Source organism: Microtus oregoni, unplaced genomic scaffold (genome assembly GCF_018167655.1).
Source record: "Microtus oregoni isolate MIOR12 unplaced genomic scaffold, Mior012 000081F_ref0000091, whole genome shotgun sequence".
Taxonomy (NCBI): Eukaryota; Metazoa; Chordata; class Mammalia; order Rodentia; family Cricetidae; genus Microtus; species Microtus oregoni.
Window position 1 is genome coordinate 4,461,966 of NW_024544541.1, and position 27,187 is coordinate 4,489,152.

General features: G+C 45.6%; 1 protein-coding gene across 1 annotated transcript in view; it reads left to right on the top strand.

Moving 5' to 3' along the window:
• Nucleotides 1–480: 480 nt before the first annotated feature.
• LOC121441724 (vacuolar protein sorting-associated protein 13D-like) overlaps nucleotides 481–27,187 on the top strand; it is a 226,987-nt gene continuing 200,280 nt past the window's right edge. Inside the window, exons 1-10 of the mRNA XM_041642967.1 lie at nucleotides 481–551; nucleotides 5,176–5,345; nucleotides 15,162–15,239; nucleotides 18,045–18,235; nucleotides 18,327–18,407; nucleotides 21,113–21,229; nucleotides 23,802–23,906; nucleotides 25,122–25,292; nucleotides 25,653–25,753; nucleotides 26,975–27,143. Coding sequence (XP_041498901.1) covers nucleotides 5,249–5,345; nucleotides 15,162–15,239; nucleotides 18,045–18,235; nucleotides 18,327–18,407; nucleotides 21,113–21,229; nucleotides 23,802–23,906; nucleotides 25,122–25,292; nucleotides 25,653–25,753; nucleotides 26,975–27,143 — 1,110 coding nt within the window. The 5' untranslated portion in view covers nucleotides 481–551; nucleotides 5,176–5,248. The remainder of the gene's footprint in view (nucleotides 552–5,175; nucleotides 5,346–15,161; nucleotides 15,240–18,044; nucleotides 18,236–18,326; nucleotides 18,408–21,112; nucleotides 21,230–23,801; nucleotides 23,907–25,121; nucleotides 25,293–25,652; nucleotides 25,754–26,974; nucleotides 27,144–27,187) is intronic.

Genomic DNA, 27,187 nt, shown 5'->3' on the forward strand with positions numbered 1-27,187 from the left:
GAAATCAGTGCCCTCCCATTCCACCGTGTGGATGCTGCAAATTGGACTCAGGTGATCTGTCCTGGCTGAAAGCTCCTGTGTTGGTAGAGTCACCTTGCTCGCCCAGGAGTTGAGTTTTAATAATAGTGGGAGGATGGTTTAAGCAGAAAAGGTGATAGTCAAGGGGTCAGTGTGGGTGGGATGAGACGAAAGGTGGATGGGAAACAGGACGTTTTTGAAGGCATAATACTATTTGAACTAGGTTCATTTATATCTCTATGCTCACCTGAGACTCAGTTTAATCCACCTTTAAAATGGGGCTGGTTGGGTTGGCGCACATTAAGCCACCCAGCATCCCGGGAGGCGCCCGCAGCTCTGCGGGAGCGGCTGCTGACGCTAGGGGGCGTTTCATCGACGGCTCGGTGCTCGGCTGGCCAGGCGCAGGCACATAGCCTTTCGATTGGTTGGGTCTAGCGTCCCAGCCAGCGCCATTGAGGAGTGGCGGAGAGGAAGCGCCTGGCAGAACCGGGCTAGGGCGGCAGCGCTAGCGATAGCTACAGCTACAGTGACAGGTAGGGAGGCGGCGGGCAGAGCTGAGGGTCTGACGAGCAGCTCCCACCGCAGTCGTCCCGGCTGTGCTCAGACGGCCCGGCTCGGGGTCCGTGGCAGCCGGCCTCTCCCGGAGCCCGGGCGCCCTCGCGGGGACCCCGGAGCCCGAGTGTCGCCGGCGGCACCTCAGGCCCGGGCTCGGGGCACCGGTCCCTGCAGCCTGGCGACACCCCGGGATTGTGGGTGTCACTCCTCCCGAGGTCTGAACCCAACGTGCCAGTGTCCCTTCAGCACACCCCCCAGCGGGGCGTCATTCCATCCCTCAGTGCCTCCATCCCCTCTGGGGTCACCTCTGGGTGGGGACATCAGGCCTGGTCCCTGGGGTTTTCCCTTACCCTCTCCACCTCCAGGTAGGGCACTCTTCGGCTTCCTTAGTAACTTAGAGAGCCATCTTCTCTAGGCTTGGTGGCTCTGTCCCCTGCTGCTGCCAGGCTTGGGGTTCTGACAGCCGACGGAGACGTGGGAAGGCAAGGGAAGCTTTGCATTCCTGTGGAGCCCTGGCCTGACACCCACTCCGAGTTGTCCCCTGGAGGCTGAGCTCCGGGGATCCCTCAGTTCTGAGTCCTAGCTGCCTCATAGAGGGACTCCCCGGGTTCAGTTGCCAGTGCTTCTTCCCCTTCCCGGGTCTGGCCTCGGTCTCGGGAGGGGCCTGGCTCAAGGTCATGTCCGGCTGTCTGCCCAGGCTGTGGTCTGAGTCCAGATCCTCAGTGTCACCTGCCACAGCGGATAGGGGAAGCCAGGTGGGGGTTATTGCCGGGCAGCCGCCTAGAAGTCCTGATGGACCCGAACATATAAACACTGGGATTCTGGCCAGTCTGGCGGCCCTTCCTGAAACCGGATTCCTTCAGGGAATCCTTGAGGTGGCCTCAAGCCTGGTCTACATGCTTAGCAGAGCTAATGGATGCTTTCTGGCTTGGGCCCCAATTTACTGAACTGAGGAACATCTTAGGGCGCTAGCCGCCCATGCCTTTGTAAATGTCTACTTTGTGTTCTTCCGCGCTGAGAGTACAGTAGGGTCTGAACTTGGTACAAAATGACAGTAGTTTCCTGAAAATGTAAAATTATTTTACGGTTGTGTGTATAGCCAGGGGACAACCTGTAGGAGTGTTCTCTCTTTTTACCGTGTAGGTTCTGGGGATTAAACTCAGGTCTTGAGTCTTGGTAGCAGCTACCTACACTCAGAGACATCATGCTGGCCTGACACTGGTTTCTCTGTATTGGGAAAACACCTGCAGTTGGCACTTCAGGGAGAGTTGGTATTTAGGGCTGAAATTAATGGCAATAACAAAAATAAAGAGTACTCCAGCGTTGGCTGGGTGCCCAGGACTATTTGAGGCTCACATAGTAAAACAGTAAAACAGGCTAGTCAGTTTGACACTACGCTTTGATAGATTTACCTTTTTAAAATGACAATAGAGAAATGTTTTTGGTTTTTCCAGACAGGGTTTCTCTATGTATTCCTGACTGTCCTGGAACTCACTCTATAGACCAGGCTGGCCTCAAACTCACAGATCTGCCTGCCTTTGCCTTCCAAGTGCTGGGATTAAAGGTGTGCGCCACCATCACCCGGTTAGCATTTTTGATTAACAAGAAAAATTTGTTTTTGTGATCTCTTTAAACAAATACTGAAGAGTCTCTCCCAGATTCTTAGTTTTATATCTGGAGCAATTACAAAAAACAAAACAAAACAAAACAAACAAAACAAAAAAACCTTTTGGAGGAAATAAGGCAAGTATTCTGCAAGTTTTTAAAATGATATTATTATTTAGATAGGGTCTCAGTATGTGCCCTGCCGGCTTGGAACACCTGCTTATGTAGAGGTAGACCAGAATGACCTTAAAACTCAAAGCTCTTCTGCCTCCCTTGCGCTAGTATTAAAATTGTGTGCCACCACCCTGAATAGTTAATTGTTCATTTATCTCTCTCTCTATCTATTTATTTATTTTTTGAGACAGGGGTTCTCTGTGTAACAGCCCTAGCTGTTCTGGAACTAGCTCTTGTAGACCAGGCTGGCCTCAAACTCACAGAGCTCCACCTACCTCTGTCTCCTGAGTGCTGGGATTAAAGGCTTGTGCCACCGCAGCCCAGCCTAGTTAATTGGTTTTTAACTGTCCCTGATAATAAATCAACCTTGCATGGAAGTGCTAGATATTACGGAGAAGGAGAAGTAACTATCAATCTTCCCTGGAGACTGGGTTGACTTTCAGGGGACTTTTGCTTTGGGTTTTCCTTGTGTTGATAGCTTTTCCCTTGGGGTGAGTGTATCTTCTGGCACTAAGATAACTCACTAGTCATTGGGCAAAGTCCTTGGAAAGGATCCTGAAAGTAGCCTGGTTCCAAGTGGGACACATGCCACAGGAAATCTGGAATGTCTGGTGTGGTGGCTGATGTTCAACACAAATGGCCTAGAGCAAGATTTACAGCTCAGAGTTCTAATTGGAATCCACTAGCCCAGTGATCCGAGAACCCGCCTGAACTGTAGTTTCTGTTTGTTTGTTTTGAGCTGTCCTGGAACTCTCTATATAGACCAGGCTGGCCTCAAACTCATAGATCCCCCTGCCTCCGCCTCCCAGTGCTGAGATGCCCGGATTAAAGACGTGGACTAATATTCTTGGCTCCAACTTCAAACTTTTTGTTTGTTTATCTATTTCAATCTCTCTCATGTTAACCTTTTTAAAAATCATGTTTATTTATTGTGTGTATATGCATTTGCGTCTGTGTGTGGGTGTGCCCATACTACAGCTTGCATATGGAGGTCAGGGGACAACTTTCTAGAGCCAGTTCTTTCCTTCCTGTAGGTCCTGGGGATGGAACGCAAGCCCTGAGGTTGGCAGCAAGTGCCTTTATCCTCTGAGCTATTTGGATGACCCTCATGTTAACCTTTTATAACAGTAAAAATCATCTATGTAACTTTAGGCAAAACATTTCTTTTTAAAGTTTAGTTTATATTATGATGTTTTGTCTGTATGAATGTCTGTGTACCACGTGGTGCCTGGTGCCCATGGAGAACCAAAGAAGACATCAAATCCCCTGGAACTGGAGCTACACATTTGAGCCATAATGTGGGTGCTGGGAATTGAACCTAGTCTCTGGAAGAAGAGAACCAATGAGCCATCACGTCAGCCCCCCAGGCAAAACCTTTTACAAATATTTGCTAAAGTATCATAGTTATACCTAAACCAGATGAAATGAAAACTGATTTTAATTGCCAATATTTTGATAGGCTTTAGCGTGTTTATTAAGTGTTTAAAAGAATAGTCTATATATATAGATATATTTTTTGTAATACTGGTAAGCACAATATCACACCACTTATTGTAATGAGCAATTGTGGTTCAGTACTGAATCTAAATACCGAACCCATAGCCGGAGGATTTCTGGTGTTTGGCTAAAACTCTTCATTAGCTCAGCATCTTCGGGATGTTTAGTGATAGGGCTGGGGATGTAGTTCAGGTGCTGGGGTGCTTGCCTAGCATGCTTGAAGCCCTTGGATCAGTTCTCAGCACCACACAAACCAGATGTGGTGGTGCACACTTGTGATCTCAGCACTTCTTCACCTCCAATCAGAAGTTCAAGCCTATATCTTCAGCTGTATAGTGAACTCAAGGCCAGCCTTGGATATATGAGACCCTGGTCTGGGGAAAACAAACAAGATGAGTGACTAAACACTGTCTCTCCCTCTCATTTACATGGTTTTATGAATGAGCCTACTGCATAAATTTGCACGTCTTAAATAGGACACCTTAACTAGTGTTGTAGAGTGTGAATTTCATTCACACAGCCTCTGAACATGTTTGCTTTGATCTAGGTTCCCACTTCTTAGCATTTGGGCTGAATGAGTCTACTCTGTGGGGTTGTCATGAGCACTGTAAGATGTTTGGCAGCTTCCACAGTCCCTCCTCACAAGATAGCCACAGCAGCATCTGAAATAGCAGTAATCAAAGAGCCGGAGAGATGGTTGGGGGATTAAGAACACTAGCTCTTGCAGAGGATTTGGGTTTGGTTTCTAGTACCCACATGGAGGCTCACAAACTTCTGCACTCCAGTTCTGGGGACCATCCCTCCTTTGGCTCCTACAGGCTTCTGCATGAATATGACACACATACACCTAAAAGGAGCATGTTCAGATGTTGCCAGATTGGCCCTGTGAAAAGCCCTTACTAGAGCAATCTGATCCCAAGTCTCATCCCCAAAGGAAGTATTTCAGAGAATAGTTAATTTAAAAGGCCCAGCTTCCGATTGCAGGTGATTTTCAGGTTTCTTGGTGACCTTCCCTGTGACTGAAGAACAGTGTGGACACTGGTCTTCCATTCCTCCTGCGCCTCTGTAAGCCTGCCTCTTACCTTTTTCCACCTGCAGGCAGGTAAACAGGATGCCAACACAGGAATACAATTCAAGTTCTGTTTTGTTGTTTTTGAGACAGGAACTCATTATTTATCCATGGCTGGTTTAGAAGTCTAGACCAGGCTGGTCTGGAACTCACAGGGATCCTCCTGCCTCCACCTTCCAAGTGCTGGAATTAAAGGCGTTGTCTTACCACACCCAGCCAAGCTGTTGTTGTTAATTTCCTCTTTTCCTCTTTTCTAGATTCTGTGACCATGAGAGAGAGAAATAAAGACTGATCCATGATTTCTAATCACCTTTTTCTGAGGAAATAGTCATGTTGGAAGGTCTTGTGGCCTGGGTTCTTAATACCTATTTGGGGAAATATGTCAATAACCTGAACACTGACCAGCTTTCAGTTGCGCTTCTCAAAGGTAAGCACACGTCTCTGCAGTAAAGTATGGCCTGCCTGCCTGTCTTCCTTCCTTCCTGCCTGTCTTCCTTCCTTCCTGCCTGTCTTCCTTCCTTCCTGCCTTTCTTCCTTTCCTTAACTAATTAATTAAATGAAGAATTTGCATTTCTTTGTTTGTGTGTGGGAAGATAATGCATGTGTCATGGTTCCCGCGTGGAGGTCAGAGGACAGCTTGTGCAAGCCGGTTCTTTCCTCCTACCATGTAGGTTCTGGGGCAGGTAAAGGTATCAGACTCAGGTTAGCAGCCTTCCTGGCACCTGCCCTTACCCACCGAGTCACCTCACCTACCCTAGCTTACCTGTAGGTTTGTGTGCGCTAATATGATGCATGTTTGGGTACAGGTGAGAGAGTTCATGGGTATTTTCAGAGGCCAAAAGTCAACTTGGGGTGTCTTTCTCTGACACTTTCCATCTAAGTTTTTGAGACAGAGTCTCACAATATAATCCTGACTGGCTAGCTAGGAACTGACCATGAAGACAGGCTGGTTTTGAACTCAGAGATCTGCCTGCCTCTGCCTCCTGGGTGCTGGGTTTATGCCCAGCTAATTTTTTTTTTTTTAAAGCAAAACAGTAAGACATATTGCTGGTGACTGCTTTACCCCAGTTAGGTTTTAGCTTTCTGGATGCAGCTGCTATGTCACGACAGTGGTATTGACTTTGGCTTCAAACTTATTAGCTGATAATATTGAAATTCTGAGTCACAACTTCTTTAGCAAAAGAGGGCAATATTCCTCCTACGGTTGCTGTAAGGATCACGTGGGAACACCCCTAGACTGTTTCACATAGACACAACATAGGCATCCACTAGAAATTTTAAAGTATTTTACCTCGAGGTCTTTGATGAAATCTTTTTTTGTTTTGTTTTCAAGACAGGGTTTCTCTATAATAGCCCTGGCTGTCCTGGAGCTAGCGCTTGTAGACCAGGCTGGTCTCGAACTGACAGAGATCCACCTGTCTCTGCCTCTCGAGTGCTGGGATTAAAGGCATACGCCACCACCACCTGGTTTGATGGAATTTTTTGAGAACTTTTTACTTAGTAGTTTTCTTTCTTTCTTTCTTTCTTTCTTTTCCTTTTTAGGTTTGCTTCGGTTCTGGGAATTGAACACAGAGCCCTGGGGATGCTAGACTAGTGCTCTACCACTGAGCTATTTCCCCAGCATATTGTCTTGCTTAGAAGTAAAAGTACTCAAGGTTCGGGGCATGGTAGCCTTTGCTGACCTGCATGTGGTACACTCAGTTCTATGATTTGATGTGGGAATTGGAAAGGGGTATCTTTCCCCCTTTTCTTTTTTAAAAATTTAAATTCTCCTTGCTCAGCTCAAAGTGGAACTATTTAATGCATGTAGAGAAAGAATATAGTTTGAGCTAGGCGTGGTATACACCTTTAATCCCAGTACTTGAGTGATACAGGCAGGTGGATTTCTATGAGTTTGAAGCCAGCCTGGTCTTCATAGTGAGTTTCAGGACAGCCTGTTCTACATATGGAGTATGTAGAGGGGTAGAGGGACTGAAGAAATGGCTCAGTGGTTAAGAGATCTGGCTGCTCTTCCAAAGGACCTGAGTTCAGTTCCCAGCATCCATTGTCTGTAATTCCAGTTCAGGGTCTGACTCTCACAGACATACACACAGTCCAAATACCAACACACATAAAATGTGTTTTTAAATGAATAAAAAAGCAATCGTAGTTGCATTTATATCTTTTGTGCATTTGTGCACACACATGCCTTAACATATGTGTGTAGATTAGAGGGCGACTTTGGGAGTTGATCCTCTCTTCCCACCCTGTATGTTCTAAGAATCATATTCAGACTAGGCAGGAAGAACCTTTACCCTTTGAGTCATCTCCCTGGGTTTCCTGATGATTTTCACTCTCTAGCCCTGGCTCATTCTGACACTGTGAAGTCTCTGCCAGCTTCAAACTGGTGATGATCCTCCTGCCTCTGCCTCCCAAGTGCTGGGATTATAGGCATGCACCACCACATACAGCTTAGATGTAATATATCTTTTTTTTAATTAAATTTTTTCTTTTTATTTTACATCCTGTTTGCAGTTTCCTTTTCCTCTTCTCTTCCCGTCCCCTCCCTCTGTCTCTCTTCTACCACCAACCCCCATTCACTCCTCCTCTGTCGCCATTCAGCAGAATATATCTTGTAACAACTGCATGCATCATTAGGGTAATTTTTTTTACATCCTCTTTAAGGACTATTCTTTCTGGCTTTTAGATCTATGGAAAGAAGCTGGGTGTAGCGAGGCATGCTTTCAGTCCCAGCACACGCCTTTAATCCTATCACTTGGGAGCCAGAGGCAGGCGGATCTCTGAGTTTGAGGGCAGCCTGGTCAACAAAGCCAGTACCAGGACAGCCAGTACTGTTACACAGAGAAACCCTGTCTCGAAAAACAGAAACAAACAAAAAAAAATTGTGGGATGAAACCTTGAGGAATGTTTTTTTTTTCATAACTGGCATTAGTTATGAAAGAACTTGACCCCTTTACTAAGAACCCACAACACAGTGCAGTGTGTGGGCGCTCCTCTGAACTGAGGGAGCTGACAGTATTTGCCTGTCTTGACGTGGTTGAGTAGGGATTGAGGGCACAGGGTGCTAGATGAGCACAAGCCTGTTACTCTGATCTAGTAGCGAATATTTACTGTTGTAAATGTCTGGGGAGACGCAGGAGACAGTGCTCAAGTGGCTGGACTGCCTGCAACGGGTAAGGGGGGGGGGGAGAAGACTTTTCTTGTTTTGTTTTTCGAGCCAGGGTTTCTCTGTGCAGTCTTGGCTATCCTGGAACTTCATAGAATAAGATGGCCTTGAACTCACAGAGATCCACCTGCCTCTGCCTCCTGAGTGCTGGGATTAAAGGTGTAGTCACCAATGCCGAGCAAGACTGTATTTTTATATCAGACTGTTGTCCAGTTGTAACATTTGTCTTAACGTGAACAAATTACTCAGTTTCTGCATATGAAAAGTTATTAACCATTCCACAGGGTTCTGAGGACCGAGCAGGTTCATATGGGTCAGAGAGCTTAGAGCTGTCAGTGCAGGCTAGTCCTCAGCATCCATCCTCAGGATAGTCAGCACGCCATTGGCTGTAGGGTGGGACTTCAGCCACGGGCTGTGCTCAGTCCTCAAGTAGTTAAAAAGCAAGAACAGCTGGAGGCCAGAGTTCACACTTGATCAACACTTTTAGCGAGCAACTGCTGTGGGCCAGGCTCTGGGCTTGGGATTGATACCAAAAGCTGAGGCGGGAACAGCACCCAAGAGTCAGGTTCAAGCCTGACAGAGCTTTCCTCACATACAAGGTGCATGTGATGCGAATGGCCACTGAAGGCCCTCTTCACCCTCTCTCCCTCTTTCCACCCTAGGTTGACAGACCTCCTATGACCTCTAGTGCTACCTCCTAACCAACTCTGAGATTTCTAAGCACACTGTTTATCTGCTAAGCCTTGTTTTCTCATCTCAAAGTTGAGAAACTGATGGACAGGTCACGTAACCAACCCTCGTTTGGACTGTTTGAAAACTTCGAGCATTTAGTACTGATAGCTCAAAAGCCTCTGATGATGTTGGAGCAAGGTGGTTGTGCTTTGATTTTTTTTTTTGGTTCTTGGAGACAGGGTTTCACTGTGCAGTCCTGGCTGTCCTAGAACTTGCTCTGTAGACCAGACTGTCCTAGAACTGGCAGATAATCTGCCTATCTCTGCCTAGGATTAAAAACACGCAACACCACCACCTGACTTTAATTTTTTTGTTGTTCTGTTTTGAATATTTTTAAAAATTAGTTTTCCTCCTTCACATGCTCCTCTCTTACCCTTTTCCTTTTCTTTCCATTCTGTTGATTAGTTGGTTGATGGGGTGGGGTTTGCCCCACGTGGAATAGGTGGGTGTCAGAAGTTAGCTAAACTGGTGGGAGTCTGTTCTTTCCTTCCACTGTGTGGTCCCAGTGATCAGACTTGAGTTGTTACACCTGGTAGCAGTCAGCTCTCCCCTCTGGATCCTTCAAATAGCCCAGGCTGGCCTCAGACTTGCTCTGGGGCTGAGGAAGACTTTGAATTTTTCTTTCTTTCTTTCTTTCTTTCTTTCTTTCTTTCTTTCTTTTTAAAAGATTTATTTATTTATCATGTATACAACATTCCTTCCATGTGTGCCTGCAGGCCAGAAAAGGGCACCAGACCTCATTACAGATGGCTGTGAGCCACCATGTGGTTGCTAGGAATTGAACTCAGGACCTCTGGAAGAGCAGCTAGTGTTCTTAACCACTGAGCCATCTCTCCAGCCCTGACTTTGAATTTCTGATCTTCCTGTCTTCACATCCCAAGTGCTGGCCTAACAGGTGCACACTTCTGCAGGTCTGCAGGTCTGAGTGGAACTGGCTCCAAATGTGAGAGAGGAAGTGCTCTACCTATTGACCTGCAACCCTGGCCTTGAAGTTTGGATTTTTGCTTGGGAATGCCCAAATAGTATATCTATGTAAATATTTTAAAATCAGAAAATGCCCCCAAACCTTAAATATTTGAAATCCCAAGCATTCCAGACAGGGATATTCAACTCGTCCTTTTTTACCTTGTTATGAAGATTGAGATAATACACGGACTGGAGAGATGGTTCAGCAGTTGAGTATTGGTTGCTCTTCCGAAGGACCTGGGTTCTATTCCCAGCACCCACATGGCAGCTCACAACTGTCTGTAACTCCAGTTTCAGGGGACTTGATGCCCTCTTCATGCCTCTACACGCACCAGGCACAGACTTACATACATACAGGCAAAACATCCATACACGTAAAATAAAATTAAAAATCAAAGTGTATTAGTTATTGTCCTAGTGCTCTGAGGAGACACAACAGCCCATGCAGCTAATAAAAGAAAGCAATTAATTGAGGGCTTGCTTCTAGTTAGAGGGCAGTCCATGGTCATCACGGTAGGAAGAATGGGAGCAGGCCAGTAGGCATGGTGCTGTCACTGGAGCGGAGAGCTCTCATCTGATCAGCAAGTGTAGACAAAGACTGGGCCAGGCTTGGACTTTGCAAGCCCACCCCTAGCGACACACCTCCTCCAGCAAGGCCACACCTCCCAATCGGTCCTAAACAGCCCACTACCTAGGGAACCAGATATTCAAATATAAAAGCTTATGAGGGCTAACCACCCCACATATATTAAATATTTAAAGAATATTTCTCTTATCCATTTGAGATTGTAATTATACCGTTTACCTTTTCCCTATCCTCCTTCTCAGCCCTCCCACATCTCCCTCTTGGCTCTTTTGAATTCCTGGTAAATGTGTCTTTTTTTAATGCGATAATCCAGGGGCTGAGGTTATAACCTGGTGGGAGACCATTTGCCTGCACGAGTGGGTGGGAGATTAGGAGGGTCTGAGTCTGAGGTCTACTGTTTGGGGGAAAGAGGGATAACGATAGAATATTTTGCACCACAGTAAGACCTCACTAAGCAGTAGGTGCTGTCACTATCATTGTCCCACCGCAGCTGTAAAGTCCCTGTCCTCAGAGCCACTCACCTGTTGGGGAGACAAATTAAACAGCAACACGCCAGCCATTGTTAACTTATCTAGAGGCAATAGCTGGATATGAAGGCTAGCTCCTATAATTCCAGCGTTTGAGAGGATGAGGCAGGAGGATTGCTGTGAGTTGAAGGCCAGTCTGGTGTACATAGTGAGTTCCAGGCTAGTCTGAGTGACTAGCCTGTGAGAATCTGTCTTCAACTACAAAAGAAGTTACACTATGCATTAGAGTGCATGGGAGAGGAGCCTTTTGTTCTGTCTGTAGGGCCCGGGGAAAGCTGCTGTGGGTGGCTTTTGAGTGAGCAGAAAAGGGTTTCAGTGGGTTGCATGGGAGGGGTCGCCACTCTTCATGTGGAGTGAATCCCAGGAGCAGGCACTGGGGAGTCAGAAAGTAGAGGCTTTGTCATGTGAGGACTCTGCACTTCAATCCCCACCCCCTTGTTTTTTGAGCCCTCTTCAGCCTGGTCCTTTAAATGACCTGGAGCAGAATGAAGAGAATCTGGTCACTAGAGATGTCTGGGAAAGTCCCCCGAGGCCTGAGTTCACCACAGTGTCAGTGAATACATCTCTGGCCAGTGTGGGGTGAGGCATTTTGGGGCGAGCAATCCCTGAATAAGCCAGGAAATTGTTTGCCTGGAAATCAATAATTGGCGTCTGGCCTTGAAAACGCCGAAGTCATTTGGGTGCTTTGCTGCCTGACTCTCAGGCAGTCCTTCTTAGCAGGGCAGGGCCCTTCCCAGCAGGGCAGGTCGTGGGCACACACGTGTGCGTGTGTGTGTGTGTGTGTGTGTGTGTGTGTGTGTGAGAGAGAGAGAGAGAGAGAGAGATAGAGATAGAGAGAGAGATAGAGAGAGAGAAAGAGAGAGAGAACTAGTTTTCTATCTTGAACCATTACTTTTTTTTTTTGTTGTTGCTGTTCTTAACTGTTGGCTTGCTGCAGGCTTCTGTTTCTTCTCTTTCCTTTCTGCACCTGCTATGCTTTCCCTGCTTCACCTTCTTTAATGTTTTCTGTGTGAGTTCCTTCCACTTCTGAGCAGTACAGCAGCCAGGGAAACCCAGGAGCCACCTGCTTTGGTGCCAGATTAGCATATGGAAAATAAGACCATTCTCAGTGCAAATGAGAAGAGGCGGGGCATGACTGCTGCCCTTGGAGCACTCACCAGCACATGGAGCACTCACCGCACATGGAGCACTCACTGCACGTTTGCGAGAACCTGTCTTCTATTCCTAGTGCTGCAAAAACAAAAAAGGAAACTGTGCTTGTCTCTCTGAAAGTCATTTTCACTTAAGGAGAAGATTTTCTGATTTTTTTTCTCCTTTATGATTATTTTCTCTCCACCTTTGGAAGTAGGCTTATTTTACTTTAGTTTAGTCTTAAAGCTGTGATGTGGGGACCCCCCTCCCCGAAAAAAGATACTACACTTGAATCTTCCCAATTGCCAGGTTTGACCTCTTTTTAGATATGCAAATAAATGCAGTCATTTATCTGGGGAAGTACCAAGCCTACATCATTACATCTTTGCATTGCCTTGTCTGCCTGGTTCCTGGGCCTTTCTACCAGCTGTTCTCAAAAAACCCATCCCAGACAGATTCACGTGGCTCAGAAATGGTTTTGCATTGTGCAAACAGTTTTATCATTCCAAGGCCCTCTCCTCAGCAGTTTGTGGCTAGGGGTGACGTCTCCCTGTGGCCTTGGTTGTATATGTTGGGAGTAGAGCTTGGTTGTATATGTGCAAATAAATGGCTTGCACAGTCAGTTGAGCCCGTGCGTCAGCCCTCCCTTACTGTGATAAAATACCTGGATGATTCGTTTAAAAGGGGAAAGGTTATTTTTTTAAAAATATTTATTTATTTATTATGTATACAATATTCTGTCTGTGTATGTCTCCATGCCAGAAGAGGGCACCAGACTTCATTACAGATGGTTGTGAGCCACCATGTGGTTGCTGGGAATTGAACTCAGAACCTTTGGAAGAGCAGGCAATGCTCTTAACCGCTGAGCCATCTCTCCAGCCTGGGAAAGGTTATTTTGGCTCACAGTTTTGGTTCACATGGGTTGCTTGGCCCTATTGCCCCTGGGCCTGTAGTGATGGTTGAGTGCCTGGCAGAGCAGGCCTGCTTACCCTGTGACAGATGGGGAGCAGAGTCAGTGAGGGGCTCGAGTCTCAGTACCCCTTTTGAGGGTATGTCCTTAATACTCTAACTTCTACCAAGTAAAGGCCCTGCTGCTTCCCAGTAGTGTCATGGACTGGGATAATCCCTTAATTCATGGGCCTTCGGTGGACATTTGGATCCCAGTGGTAGCAGAGCTAGAGCTGGCTGCCCTGTCTTTGCACATCCTGTTCGGAGTCATCGTACAAGTTGGCCCTGTTATTTCTGTGCCTTCTTACCAGATACTGTGCCTCAAGGAAGGGAGGTACAGAGAGACCATTTGGTCTCTTTAGAAAAAAAAAGAATACTTTTGGGTGACTGGTTTTATTTAGTTAGTTACTTTTTTTCTTTCTGAGATAGGGTCTCTCTATAGCCCTGGCCATCCTAGAACTAACTGTATATATAGACCAGCTGGCCTCATAGAGATCTGCCGGCCTCTGCATTCCGAGTGCTGGGGTTAAAGGCGTGCACCACCACTGCCTGCCTTCAGTTTTATTAACTAAACCATGGGCTCTCAAGCATTTTGTGACCTATGGTCAATTCTGGGAGAAGGCATTGCTGAGGGCTGGAACTGCTTGTTAAAAACCACAGCAGATTTTTTTTTCCCCTCGAGACAGGGTTTCTCTGTGTAACAGCCTTAGCTGTCCTGGAACTAGCTTTTGTAGACCAGGCTGGCCTCGAACTCACAGAGATCTGCCTGCCTGCCTCTCCAGTGCTGGGATTAAAGGTGTGCGCTACCACCGCCCTGCTAGATTCTTGTGTTTTAACCTCAGAGATTCTGATTTGGGGGATGTTGGGCCAAACCCAGGAGCCTTTATTACATCTTAGAGAGTCAGAAGATGGCAGTCTTGTGGGAACTGTTAGTCTAAGCTAGGGGTCTTCAAACTAGCCAGCATGCCAGATCTAACCTGCTAGCTCAGGATGGCTTTTACTAATTTTACTAATATTAATTAATTATTGTGTGTGAATGCTTCTGTGCAAGAGGTCTAATGACAACTTCTGGGAGTCTGTTCTCTCCTTGTACTGTGTAGGTCCTGGAGATTGAATGTAGGTTTTCACACTTGGCATCAAGCACCTTTATCTGCTGAGCTATCTTTTTTCTTATTTGGCAGCGGCTGGGGTGGGGGGCGTGTTTGAGACAGGATTTCTCTGTAGCTTTGGAGCCTGTTCTGGACCTGGAACTAGCTCTTGTTAGACCAGGCTGCTTCTGCCTCCTGAGTGCTCACTGTATAGCCAAGAATGATCTGGAACTTCTGATTCCCTGTTCCTATCTCTGAATTGTGGGATTACAGGAATGTACCACTATGGTGGTGTTACATTTTCTTTGGTGGGGATCAAACACAGGGTTTTATGTATGTATGGTGAATACCATTGAAACCCCTAGTTGTTCATTACATTTTTAAACCTTTGAAAAAATGAGGAAACTGAAGCCTGGCAGTGGTGGCACACACCTTTAATCCCGGCACACAGGAGGAAGAGACAGGTGGAACTCTGAGTTAGTTTAAAGGCCAGCCCAGTCTACAGAGCGAGTGCTAGGACAGGCTCCAAAGCATATGCTTTTAGTCCTAGCTACTCAGAAGGCTAAGCTAGGGGCATAGTTATGAGCCCAGAAGTTTGTGGTCAGCCTGGGCAACGTAGTGAGTGAGACCCATGAGTCAAGAAAAGAAAAGGAAGTGACAACAGGATAGCGAAGTGGGTAAGGGGGCTTGCTGTTAAGCATGGCAACCTGAGTTCTGTCCCTGGAACCTAAATGGTGGAAGGAGAGAACTGACTTCTGCAAGTTGTTCACTGTGACACACATGACATGCGTGCACTTGTACAAATACACACAAATAAATGTAATAAAAAGCATTTAAAAATGAATGTAATTGTCATAATATAAAGGTTTAAAATATTTACTGTCTGGCCCATTACAGAATAGTTAGGATCTTGCCTAAGCTCTTCCGGCCGCTGTGCTTCAGCTGTCATGGGTGGCTCAGAGTGAGTGGTCAGATTAGTACTCCAGACAGAAGCCTTGGGCTAGTGGTGGCATCGCCATGGCCATTACCCTTTAGTGCTCTGTGCACAGCAACAGCAGTGTCTTTGCTGGGTGGACATTTCATGGTGTTTTGTTTTTAGGTGCTGTTGAATTAGAAAACCTCCCATTAAAGAAGGATGCCCTGAAAGAACTGGAATTGCCATTTGAAGTCAAAGCTGGTACGTGGAACCAAAGGAGGGAGGAAGGTTTGGGATCGAGTTGTTTGGGCAGGAGAGTCAAAAGCCCTGGAGTTGGTATCTGCTCGACCAGGATGTAGACAGGAAGTTTGAGAGCTTGCATCAGTTCATATAAGTTTCACCACATGGGCAGGTGGATCTCTGTGAGGTCTAGGCCAACTTGGTCCAAATAGAGGGTTCCAGGACAGCCAGGACTATGCAGTGAGACCCTGTCCCAAACCAACCAACCAGCCAACCAACCAACCAACCAAACATCAGGGAATAGGGCTAGGGATGTAGTTCAGTGGTAGAGCACTTGCCTAGCATGCACAGGGCCTGGGATTCCATTCCATCCGTAGCATTACACACACGCACGCGTGCGTGCGCGCGCGCACACACACACACACACACACACACACACACCCTTAAACACAGAAAACCACAGGATGATTATGGTATTTTCTTTTAAAAATTTTTTTACAATTATGTGTGTGTGTGCGCGCACGCGTGTGCGTTCATGCATGCCACAAGCAAATATACCGACAGATAGGAATCTGAAAGCTTCAAGAATGCTGACACTGGTCATTTACAGAAGAAAGTCTTCAAATATTGAAGGAGTAAGAGAAACTCTTTAGCCAGGCAGCGGTGGTGCACACCTTTAATCCTAGCACTTGGGAGGCCTGGGGAGGCAAAAGCAGGGGGATCTCTGTGAGTTCAAGACCAGCCTGCTCTACAAAGTACAAACTGAGTTCCAGGACAGGCAGGACTGTTATACAGAGAAACCCTACCTCAGAAAAAGAGAGGGAGGGAGGGAGAGAGAAACTCTTGGAAAATTGATGGTTTTCTAATATTGTGTTTGCAAACTTGACCTTGTTTCTTACAAAAAGTGAATAAGATGTATAAAGTTCTGTCTGTTAGATGCTTTGTAGCCTCTTGCACATTCAGTCTGTACTACCACTGTGGCCCAGCATGGCAAAGCATGCCTGTAACCCAGCATTTGGGAGGGAGAAGGAAGGTCAGGCTTTAGGACCAGCATAGACTATATACAACCTTGTCTCAAGCCAAATAGATAACTGCCACTGTGCACTAATTCAGACTGTTAGAAAGTTCTGTTACAAATCTTATTTTTCTAGAGAAAACTCATTTTTCTTTTTTTGGTTTTTCGAGACAGGGTTTCTCTGTGGTTTTGGAGCCTGTCCTAGAACTAGCTCTTGTAGACCAGGCTGGTCTCAAACTCACAGAGATCTGCCTGCCTCTGCCTCCCGAGTGCTGGGATTAAAGGCGTGCGCCACCACCGCCCAGCAGAAAACTCATTTTTCATTATTGTTTTGTAAAATATTCCCATGGGGGCTGGAGAGATGGCTCAGAGGTTAAGAGCACTGACTGCTCTTCCAAAGGTCCTGAGTTCAATTCCCAGCAACCACATGGTGGCTCACAACCATCTATAATGAGGTCTGGTGCCCTCTGCTGGCCTGCAGGCATACACACAGAATACTGTATGAATAATAAATAAATATTTAAAAAAAACATCGTTTAAAATATTCCCATGGTGGTGAATATTAATCCTAGAGCCTTGTACGTGCAAAGCAAGTATTCTATCACTGAACTGCATTCCCACCCCCAGTATTCTTAATTTACTGCTGGATTAGACCATCAGTCATTTGTATTATCATTAGAAATACCATTGTGAGGACAGGGCTATAGCTCAGTGTAGAGCCCTTGCTGAACATGCAATATTTGGGCCTTGAACATGAATATATAAAGGCCTTGTTTTTTTTCCTCAACCACATATAAAGGAAAATAACATTAGTAATGCTCCACCTTGCTTTTTGAGACTGAGTCTCACTATGTAGCTCTGGCTGGCCTGCAACTATGTCACCAGGTTGGCTTCAAATTCACAGAGATCCTTCTACCTCTGCCTCCCAAGTTCTGGGATTAGAGGCATGCACCACCGTGTTCAGTGAGCTGCTTTTATTAAGTTGAATTTAAAGGTTTGGCTAAAATGGAAGAAATTGGGAAATAAGTGTATTTTTACAGGCCAGGTAGCTCTGATCCCAGGTTCTTGTTTCTTTGTGCATAAGCTGTGTTATCTGTTTTAGTTTGTGCTGGGTATATTCAGGGTTAAATATGTAAGGATGGTAACTCCGACAAATACTTGTCAACTAGCCAATTATTAACAAGATATGAGTTCCGTGACCAGGGTCTGTGCGGGTGGGTGCCATAGGAAGAAAGACACTTCCTAGGCGTTCAAGGTGTGGTCAGGTGCATAGTAGATAATCTATATTTGATATGAAAAAGACTCACTAGGCATTTTTCAGTTTAATTCATGGTAGCTGGTTCTTTTTAATTAATTAGTTTATTTATTGTAATCTTGCTCTTACTAACACTAGTTTCACATATGTAGGAGGAGCCTCATTGGCTACCCTTGAACTCACTTTGTTCTCCAGGTCAGCTTTGAACTTGCCATGCCCCTGTTTTAGTCAGCTGAGTGCTGGGATTATAGGCATGCCCTGCCACTGTTGCCTTGCTGCTGGTTTTTGTGATTTTTCTGTTTTTTTCTTCTGATGCTGGGATCAGAATCCAAGACCTTGCTCCTCCCTAGAGCTAAATCCCCCCCATCCCCCCCACTCCCCCCCGCCACATTGGACTTGTGTTCCTCCTGCCTCTGTCTCTTCAGCATTTCTTAAATGGACACCACAGTTGTCAGGTTTGTTTTTGAGAAAGTAAATAATGGTGAACGTAATCTGTATGCTTTAAAGGGAGCTAGAAAATGTGTGGGTGTCTAATGAGCGGTTTTTCTCCTCCCAGGTTTGATTGGGAAAGTGACCCTTCAGATCCCCTTTTACCGCCCACATGTGGACCCCTGGGTGATCTCTATCTCTGGCCTCCATTTAATTGGTGCCCCTGAGAAAATCCAGGACTTCAACGATGAGAAGGAGAAGCTGCTGGAGAGGGAGCGTAAGAAAGTGCTGCTTCAAGCCCTGGAGGACAGATGGAAGGCAAGGCTTAGAGCCTCTGGGTGTTAGGGGACCTGTGTCGTCCTCAACAGTGAAGGGCAGCCTGTGCTGACACTGGCTCTTTCCCTTGCAGAGTGAGCGGCAGCAGAAGGGAGAACCCTACTGGTATTCTGTCACCGCCTCAGTAGTCACGAGGATTGTGGAGAACATCGAGGTGAGCCCTGTCAACCTTTACGAGGACACATGAAGGGTTTCTGAGCCTTAGATGTGTTTTCGCTTCTGAGTTCTCTTTTCTTGTGGGTTTTTGTGGTGCAGTGTGTGTGTGGGCTGGCTGCTGCTCAGGTGTGCCCTTCTGGAGGCTGTGCCAAAGGGAAAACCTGCAAAGCAAGTCCTGCGCTGTGAGGCGGGCCCAGGTTGTCCTTGCTTCAGGGGGTGTGAGTTGGCATTTCCATTTGACACCCCCCCCCCCCAACACCACACACTTTCTTTTTTAATGTTGGAATCTCACTTGCTAAAGGAGTTATCACCTCAGAAGCCAGATACTTAGGTCTCAATGACTGTTTTCGGGGCAAGTCATTTAACCTCTCTGGTCTCAGTTTTTTCATCTACAAAATGCGAGAGATGGGGTCCCCATTGCCTGGTGTGTTGTGAGCTATGAATGGCCACTCAGGCATCTGACCTGTCACTGATGTGTCTTAGGGAAGTTGTATGCACTGCAGTGCTGGGGCTGCATGTTCCATCATTAGGAATGGGATCAGGGGATGAAATCTCCGTTAAATGGCACAAGACAGTCCATACTGAAAGTCTCTAGGGTTCTCTTGCAGTGTGTTCAGTGTGTGCTATGTTCCTCAAAAGTATGATCTGAGGTTGTTAGTTTCATAATGTGGATGAAAATTTGGTGTACTTGAGGGCACTGATTTTTTTAGAAAATGTTATTATTGCCGGGTGGTGGTGCACAGGCCTTTTAATCCCAGCACTTGGGAGGCAGAGGCAGGCAGATTTTGTCATCTTGAGGCCAACTTGGTCTACAGGGTGAGTTCCAGGATAGCCAGGGCTGCACAGAGCAACTCTGTCTTAAAAAACCAAAAACCAAACCAAAACAACCCCCCCCAAACCCTGTTATTATGTGGTATGTGTGTGTGTACATATTTTCTACAACAAAGGAATTTTTTCTCATAAAAACTTTTTTTTACACATGTGTTTATTGACTGGGGATGGGAGGCACATGTGGAAGCCTGAGGATATGCTGTGGCAGTTGGTTCTCTCCTACAGTGTGGGTCTTGGGGATCAAACTCAGGTCACCAGTCTTACCTTACCTTAAGCACCCTTACCTGCCTCGCTATCTGCTGGACCCAGAAATGTCGTTCTCGAGGACCAAAAGGCCATTTCTCTGCAGTGTAATCACAGGCATGGCTCATCATGTGCGCGCAGGTCTCATGTAGAGAAAGTCACTGCAGCAGGTCCATGAGCGAGGTGGGCGTGTCTTTGCCACCTCCTTATCCTCTGAGCCTGGGGGCGGTGATGTATTTATGCCATTTAGGGCCAAGGACCCCGCCACCGCTCGTTACAAAGTTTTATTTACTTATTTGTGTGGTGTGTGTGTACATTTGGAAGTCAGGGGCCAGCTTGAAGAGTTTGGTTTTCTCCTTCTACCACACGGGTCCTCGGGATGGAGCTCAAATCAACAGCCTTGATGGCAAGTGCCTTTACTTTCTGAGCCACCTCACTGGCCTATATTATGATTTTGACATCAGTGTTAAGCATTGGTTTTTCTCCACATTGGTATCAATACTGTGATTGAGCGATGACTTACTGTTGTTTGAACTTTTTTCTTTTCCTTCTCTGTGGTGTGTGTGGTTTATGTTTGTTGGGCATGCACATACATATGAGGTGGTACCCTTGTGTTCATGGGTGTTGAGGCCAGAGCAGGATGTCAGGTGTCTTCCTCTATTACTGTCTGCCTTGTTGCTTTGTGACAGGGTCTCTCCCTGAGCTAGAAGCTTACTATTTTGACTAGGCTGATCCAGGATCTGGATCACCAAGGTCCTGGGTTCTGTCTGTTTCTGTCCCCTCAGTGTTGGCAGGCAAGTGCAGCCATGCCTGACTTTCTGTGTTGTGCTGGGGATTTGAACTCATTCTCATCCTTGCAAAACAACAGTTCCTCCTCATTGAGCCATCTCCCCAGCCTAGTTTGTATTTTCATAATGTCTAATGATGCTGACCACTTTTCTTGACCACATGTTGTATATAGTTTTTTCTTTCCCATAGTGCTGAGGACTGGACACAGGCTCTTGCACATAATAAACACACACTCTACTTTTTTGCTACTCCCAGGCCCAATTGTTTATTTTTAATTCACTGAGCAGAGTGAGAAAGAAGAAATAAACACACGTGAGATTCACACAGATCTTACATGCCTTACTGGTTTTCCTGGGCTCAGATTTCTAGAGACAAGCGTGGCAGGATTGACTATCTGGATTCAGTGATGCTGTTCTCTCTCTTCTTCTCTCTAAAAGTTTTATTTATTTATTATTCTGATATGTGTGTGTAAGGTATGTGTGCAGAGGTCAGAGGACAACTTTCTCTTGTCTATTCTGTCCTTCTGTCTTCTGGGGATTGAGCTCATGTTGCTAGGCTTGCATGGCTGCTGAGCCATCACTTTGATATCCCTCTGTTTAAATGTTTACATTGACTTAAATGATTACATTGACTTGTGGAATGATTTGATGGGAGCATTGTAGCCTTCCTGAGATAACGTTCATGGCAATGAACTATCATTCTTGAGTGGTTTGTGATCGTGTCCTCTTGGAACTCCCAGCACAGTGGAAACCTGTGAGTAGGTGACCTATGTGGTTGGATGCCACCTAGAGGATTCTACCCGCAACACTTACTAATTGTTTTCCCTCTCTCTCTTTGCAGTTAAAAATTCAAGATGTCCATTTGCGCTTTGAAGATGGCCTTACCAATCCTTCTCATCCTTTTGCATTTGGTGTCTGCATTAAGAATGTGTCCATGCAGAATGCTGTAAATGAGCCTGTGAGTATGAGATCTGACCACAGACCAAGAATAAAACCCTGCTAGGAGCCCCTCAGTGTTAGGTAAACAAGTCATACTACTTCCCCACCTATGTGGGTGTTTTATTTCTTTCTTTCTTTTTTTTTTGTTATTCAAGAAGGGATTTCTCTGTGTGTTTTGGCTGTCCTGAAACTCACTATGTAGACCAGGCTGGCTACAAACTCATATCCACCTGCCTCTGCCTCCCAAATGCTAGGATTAAAGGCGTGCACCGCCTCTGCCTGTCCCTATGTGTGTGTCCTGTGTGTAGGCAGCAGCTCACTTGCTGGGAAGGGAAACAGTCACTCTTCACTGACCTGTTGCTTCACTTTGGTTTTGTGCGCAGAGCAGCTGAGGTGCAAAGAATTCCTGTCAGCAAAGGATTTCATCCTTCATTTTTCTACTTCTTTGTCAATCACCAAGGAAACTTGTTCTGCTTAGTTTCACCTTCTGCCTGGGAATGTCTATAATGGTTTCCACACAGTCCCCTTTTTTATAAGCTATTAGGTGACATTTTTATGGTGTTTTAGACTACCTGATAAAACACTGCTTCTCCACACTCTTTAGATACTCTTGGTTTTTCACTTTTAAGACATTAAAATTATCTTCTACCAGGATGGTAGGCCTATACTATACCTGGCAACTGTCTTAATTTAAGACATTAAAATTGTCTTCTACCAGGATGGTAGGCCTGTACTATACCTGGCAACTGTCTTAATTTAAGACATTAAAATTATCTTCTACCAGGATGGTAGGCCTGTACTATACCTGGCAACTGTCTTAATTGATTGCATCTCCTATTCTAGAGTCGGATAACTCTATAAAATAGAGTAAGTGTTCTGTCAGGCAGGGCAAAGGGGGTTGATATTGTTGACAAAGAAAAGTTGACAGATTATTTCAAAGTTTGAGATAGCCTCATGGAGCTTAGGCTAACCTTGAACTGGATATGTAATTTACTAAACACCTCTTTAGGCTTTTCATCCTCCTGTACTCACCTCCCAAGTGCTAGGGATTATATGTGCACCACCATGCCCACCTCAGCATCCTGTCATTTTTATTTACTAGGACAGCTGTTTATAGCTTTTGAGGCTTTGTGTGCTTGTGGATCCAGCATCTTCTTCTGGCTTTGGCAAACACTGGATACACACGATGTATAGACATTCATACACATAAAATAAGAAACAGCAGGATGTGGTGGCACATCCTTTAACCCCAGCACCCAGGAGGCAGAGACTGGCAGGTCCTGGGTTCAAAACTAATCTGGTCTATGTAGTGAGTTCTAGACCAGCCAAGGACAGCATAGTGAGACCCTACTTCCAAATAGAACAAAACTAAACAAAAATGAAGGTTAAAAATAAAAAAGCTGCAGTAATTTATTTGCTAGTTCTAGAAACCAGAAACATGAAATTAAGAAGTCAGAAAGATTGTGTCTGAAGCCCGGAGGGTCAGTGTGTGCACATCCCTCTCCATCTCAGGGTCAGTGTGTGCATGTCCCTCTCCATCTCAGGGTTACTGGAAGCCTCTGGTTCCTTGGCTTCTAGATGTGTTGCTCCAGTCTTAATGTTGGTGCTCAAAGGCCTTGTCTCCTGTTTTTTTTTTTTTTTTTTCACTTCTTACAAGGACCCAACTCATTTGCTTTGTATCTATACTCATCCAGGATGGCTTCATTTTAATCTGATTCTGTCTGCACAGGTGGTGTTTACAAATAAGGACACATTCACACTTGTGGGTGAACGTGACTTCTTGAAAGAGGACTCTGTCCAAACCGATACTCTAGTAATATTCCACGATTCCTTTTCAATACGTAACTGATGTCCCATTCAAATATGTGTCCATGCACGTGTATCCATACTGTTTCTCTGCCATTTGGAGTTCTTGTTTAGAAACGGAATCACTGTCCCCCGAAGATAGCAGGCCTTTTGTGCTGACTCAGTCGTTTGTATGAGATTTACAGATTTTTTTTTTGTAAGTTTTTTCAAGATAGACTTTCTTTGTGTAACGTTAACTGTCCTGGAACTCACTCTGTAGACCATACTGGTCTTGAACTCACAGTGATTCGCCTGCCTCTACCTCCCAAGTGCTGGTAGTTACTAAAAGCTTGTGCCACCACTGCCTCGTTGAGATTCACAGATATTTTGACACTCCCCTGCCTAGTGATATTTTGTTTGTTTGCTCATAGAATCTTAAATATCCTCCCACTGCTTCTTCTAATTAATTAAAAACATTTATGCAGTTTGGTATTGCCAGCTGGTTGAATTTGGTTTGTTTGTCTATTTATTTGTTTATTTTTAAGGCAGGGTCTTACTTTTTCCCCCTGGCTGTCCTGAAATTCACCATATAGACCAGGATGGCCTTTTTGCCTCCTAAGTCCTTGGATCAAAGATGTGGGATGCCAGGCCTTGCATGCATGGAGTTTGAGCTGTATGAGAGTAGACTGTTTTCCTTCGTTTTTGTATCCCTTGTACCTTGCAAAGTACCTGATGTGTAACGTTGAGTGAACAACAAATATCCAATATTAAAGGTGACCATCCTATTCTTCCTCTTTCTCCCTCAGGTACAGAAGCTAATGCGGAAAAAACAATTGGATGTGGCTGAGTTTAGTGTCTACTGGGATGTCGATTGCCCTTTATTGGGGGATTTGCCTCAGGCGGAGTTACAGGTATGATCTGGCTGGAGGTTTGGTGTAAGATGGTACCAAAGGAATGTGGTGCAGGGACCCTGATTTGCAGGCTGTGGTCCCCTGTGCTGTCCCTCTACAAGCATCTTCTGTCTAGAGTCTGCCTGAGATGCTTACTGTGTCTTCAGGTTTGAACTTCATATGTACCATGGCTTGTGTATTTGAACTAGGATCAGGTTGCTTGTGGATGTTTTTGTGTCTTTTTTATGTGACATTCTGTTTTTTTTTTTAATTTAATATTTATTTGTTTTGGAGGCAGAGTTTGTCTGTATAGCCTTGGCTGTCCTAGAACTCACTATGTAGACCAGGCTGGCTTCAAACTCAGAAATCCTTCTACTTCTCTCTTCCAAGTGCTGGGATTAAAGGCACGAGCCACTACCCATGGCTAACATCCTGTTTGTAAGATGTGTTTGTGTCTGATTCCTTGGTTCTTACTACTGTGCATCTGGGCACACTGTCATTAGCATTTTGTTGGCCAGTAGGAATTGAACACCAAGATTTTGAGTGAATGGAGCAGCAGATTGGAGGGGCTGGCCTGCTGAGGCATCTCTTTCAAATCACCAGGGCCCTCACTTTAAAACTTCTTTTTTTTTTTTAGTTTTTCGAGACAGGGTTTCACTGTGGTTTTGGAGCCTGTCCTGGAACTAGCTCTTGTAGACCAGGCTGGCCTCGAACTCACAGAGATCCGCCTGCCTCTGCCTCCCAAGTGCTGGGATTAAAGGCGTGCGCCACCACCGCCCGGCTTTCCCTTTAAAACTTCTACATGGACAGACAGTGTTAGTGCTAGGGAAGGACTGTGGAAAGGCTTAGCTTAGTCTTTTGTAAAGAAATTATAGCGGGTGGTGGTAGTACATGCCTGTAACCCCAGCACTTGGGATGCAGAGGCAGGCAGATCTCTGAGTTTGAGGCCAGCCTGCTATACAGAGCTAGTTCCAAGACAGGCTCCAAAGCTACAGAGAAACCTGTCTTGAAAAAAAGAAAACCAACCAACCAACCAAACAAATGTAGGCACTTCAGTGAAATGGAGAAATATGATTCATTTCCCCCAACTCAAGGTGGCTTAAGGTAGATTAGGTGACAGTGAAGCTATGACCTAGCCCATGGCTTAGTTTAACTGTTCAGCTTACAGTCCCTGAGTAGAAGGAAACAGCCAGAAGGAAGGTTGGTCTGTGTAGAGCCAGTGTTCTTGTGACACAGGAAGCCATGGCCAGAAGCATGGAGAGTCGCAGTCACCACTACATTCTGGAGCCTGTGTGTGCATCCGCCCTCTTGAAAAGAAACTGCTCCAAGGAGCCTCTGAGGTCCCGGCACAGCCCACGGATTGAATGTGATATTCAGCTGGAGACCATTCCCTTGAAGCTGTCCCAGGTACATTTTCCTCCCAGAGGCTCAGACCCACTGCTGGGAATTAGAGTAAAGGAAAACCACTCTATAATGGTGTCCTCAGCATTGTTTCCCTCTAGGCCAGAGTCTGATAGGTGCAAACCCGGGTGGATGACATGGTGAAATTGGGTTCTTGTCCACATAGTTTCGGTTTTGATTTGGTGTTTTTAAGTGCTGAGCAAAGAGCACAGGATAACTAGCTAGCCATCCCGGCATGCCTCTTGTTGATTCTTTGGTTACTGGGTTCCAGCTCAGCAGATTGAGTTGTTCTTGTTCGGTGTAGGTCTTGACTGAGCCAAAGAACCAGCTCTATCCTAATCTAATGTCTCTTCCTCCCTAACAAAGCTGCAGTACCGGCAGATCATGGAATTCCTCAAGGAGCTGGAGCGGAAGGAGAGGCAGGTGAAATTCCGGAAGTGGAAACCAAAAGTGGCCGTGTCCAAGAAGTAAGGGCACTGCTGCATGCTACCCATAAGTGCATTGTACATCAGCATGCTTTCCTGTACACAGATCAGAAACATGTCTCCTGTCCTTCACACATGCCTGCAGAAGAAAGGGCACCTGTGACTGCAGAAGAAAGGGTTGGGTTAACTTTGGTAGAGCAGGTTAGGTTTTAAACTCGGAATGTGTTACCTCTGAGAAAATAGAAATTATATCTGGGACAAAAGGGCATGAAGTATCTGTTGTCAGTATCGATTACCTCTGTTGGGTAAGAGCCACTCTTTGAATGAGAGCAGTGAAACTCAGAAGATCCTTGCTGTCACTTAGTAAGCAGATTGCTCTTTCTTGGTGACATTTGGTGTGTCCTCCTTTTCTCTGTTCTCTGTATAGGTTGTGCTCTCTGACTTCCAGAGCAAACATTAGTCCTCTTTCTTAAAAATACAGTTTAATTTAAATTATATTTGTGGATATGTGTATGATTGTGTATGCACATGAATGCAGGAGCCACAGAGGCCAGACGAGGGCATCAGGTTGGAACTAGAATTAAAGGCAGTTGTGAGCTGCCTGATGTAGTTGCTGGAAACTGAACTCTGTTCCTCTATAAGGACAGTATGTTATGTTTGTTTGTGACAGAGTCTTTTTATATAGCCCTGGACATTCTGGAACTCACTATTTAAATAGACTAGACTGTCTTCAAACTCCCAGATCTGCCTCCCTTTGCCTCCCAAGCACTAGGATCTAAGGTGTGTGCCACCATGCTCAGCCTCAGTATGTGCTCTCAATTGCTGCCATCTTTCCTGTCCCATAAACCCTCTCTTCATGTTACAGAGATACATGTAAACCTTTTTAAAGATCTCATGTGTTTCTAAGCATGTCCTTAGAAACTCAGTTAAATCTGTAGTGGTCAAGTCCGTGGTGACTGTCTCAAGATGGTGCTTGCCTTATTTCCAGCAGTGATTTCCTCCTGGAGAGGGACTGCCCTGGGTGAGGCTCGTTGATCACATGCTGTGCTGTTATTGACACACAGTTTAATTTAATGGTCCCCCCACCCCCAAGATTACTCTTCTGCACATTGAGTTTAGCTTAATGTTAAAGTGGACCCAAGACAGAAAGGCTTGATATGAGAAAGGTCTCAGAAGTAACCTGTGTTCTGGGGTTGTCCTGGACCAAGAGCATTGTCGTGGTTTTTACTGGAAGGAATAACACATTGTCACACATTGTTGCAGCTGTCGAGAGTGGTGGTATTTTGCCTTGAACGCTAACTTGTATGAGATCAGAGAGCAGAGGAAGTGTTGGACCTGGGATTTCTTGTTGCATCGTGCCCGAGATGCTGTGTTTTACACGGACAGATATTTCAACAAGTTAAAAGGAGCTGTGCTGTCTGCAGATGACAAGGTGAGTGGGCTTCTTGTTTACTATTTTCTCTTGATTTGTTTGTT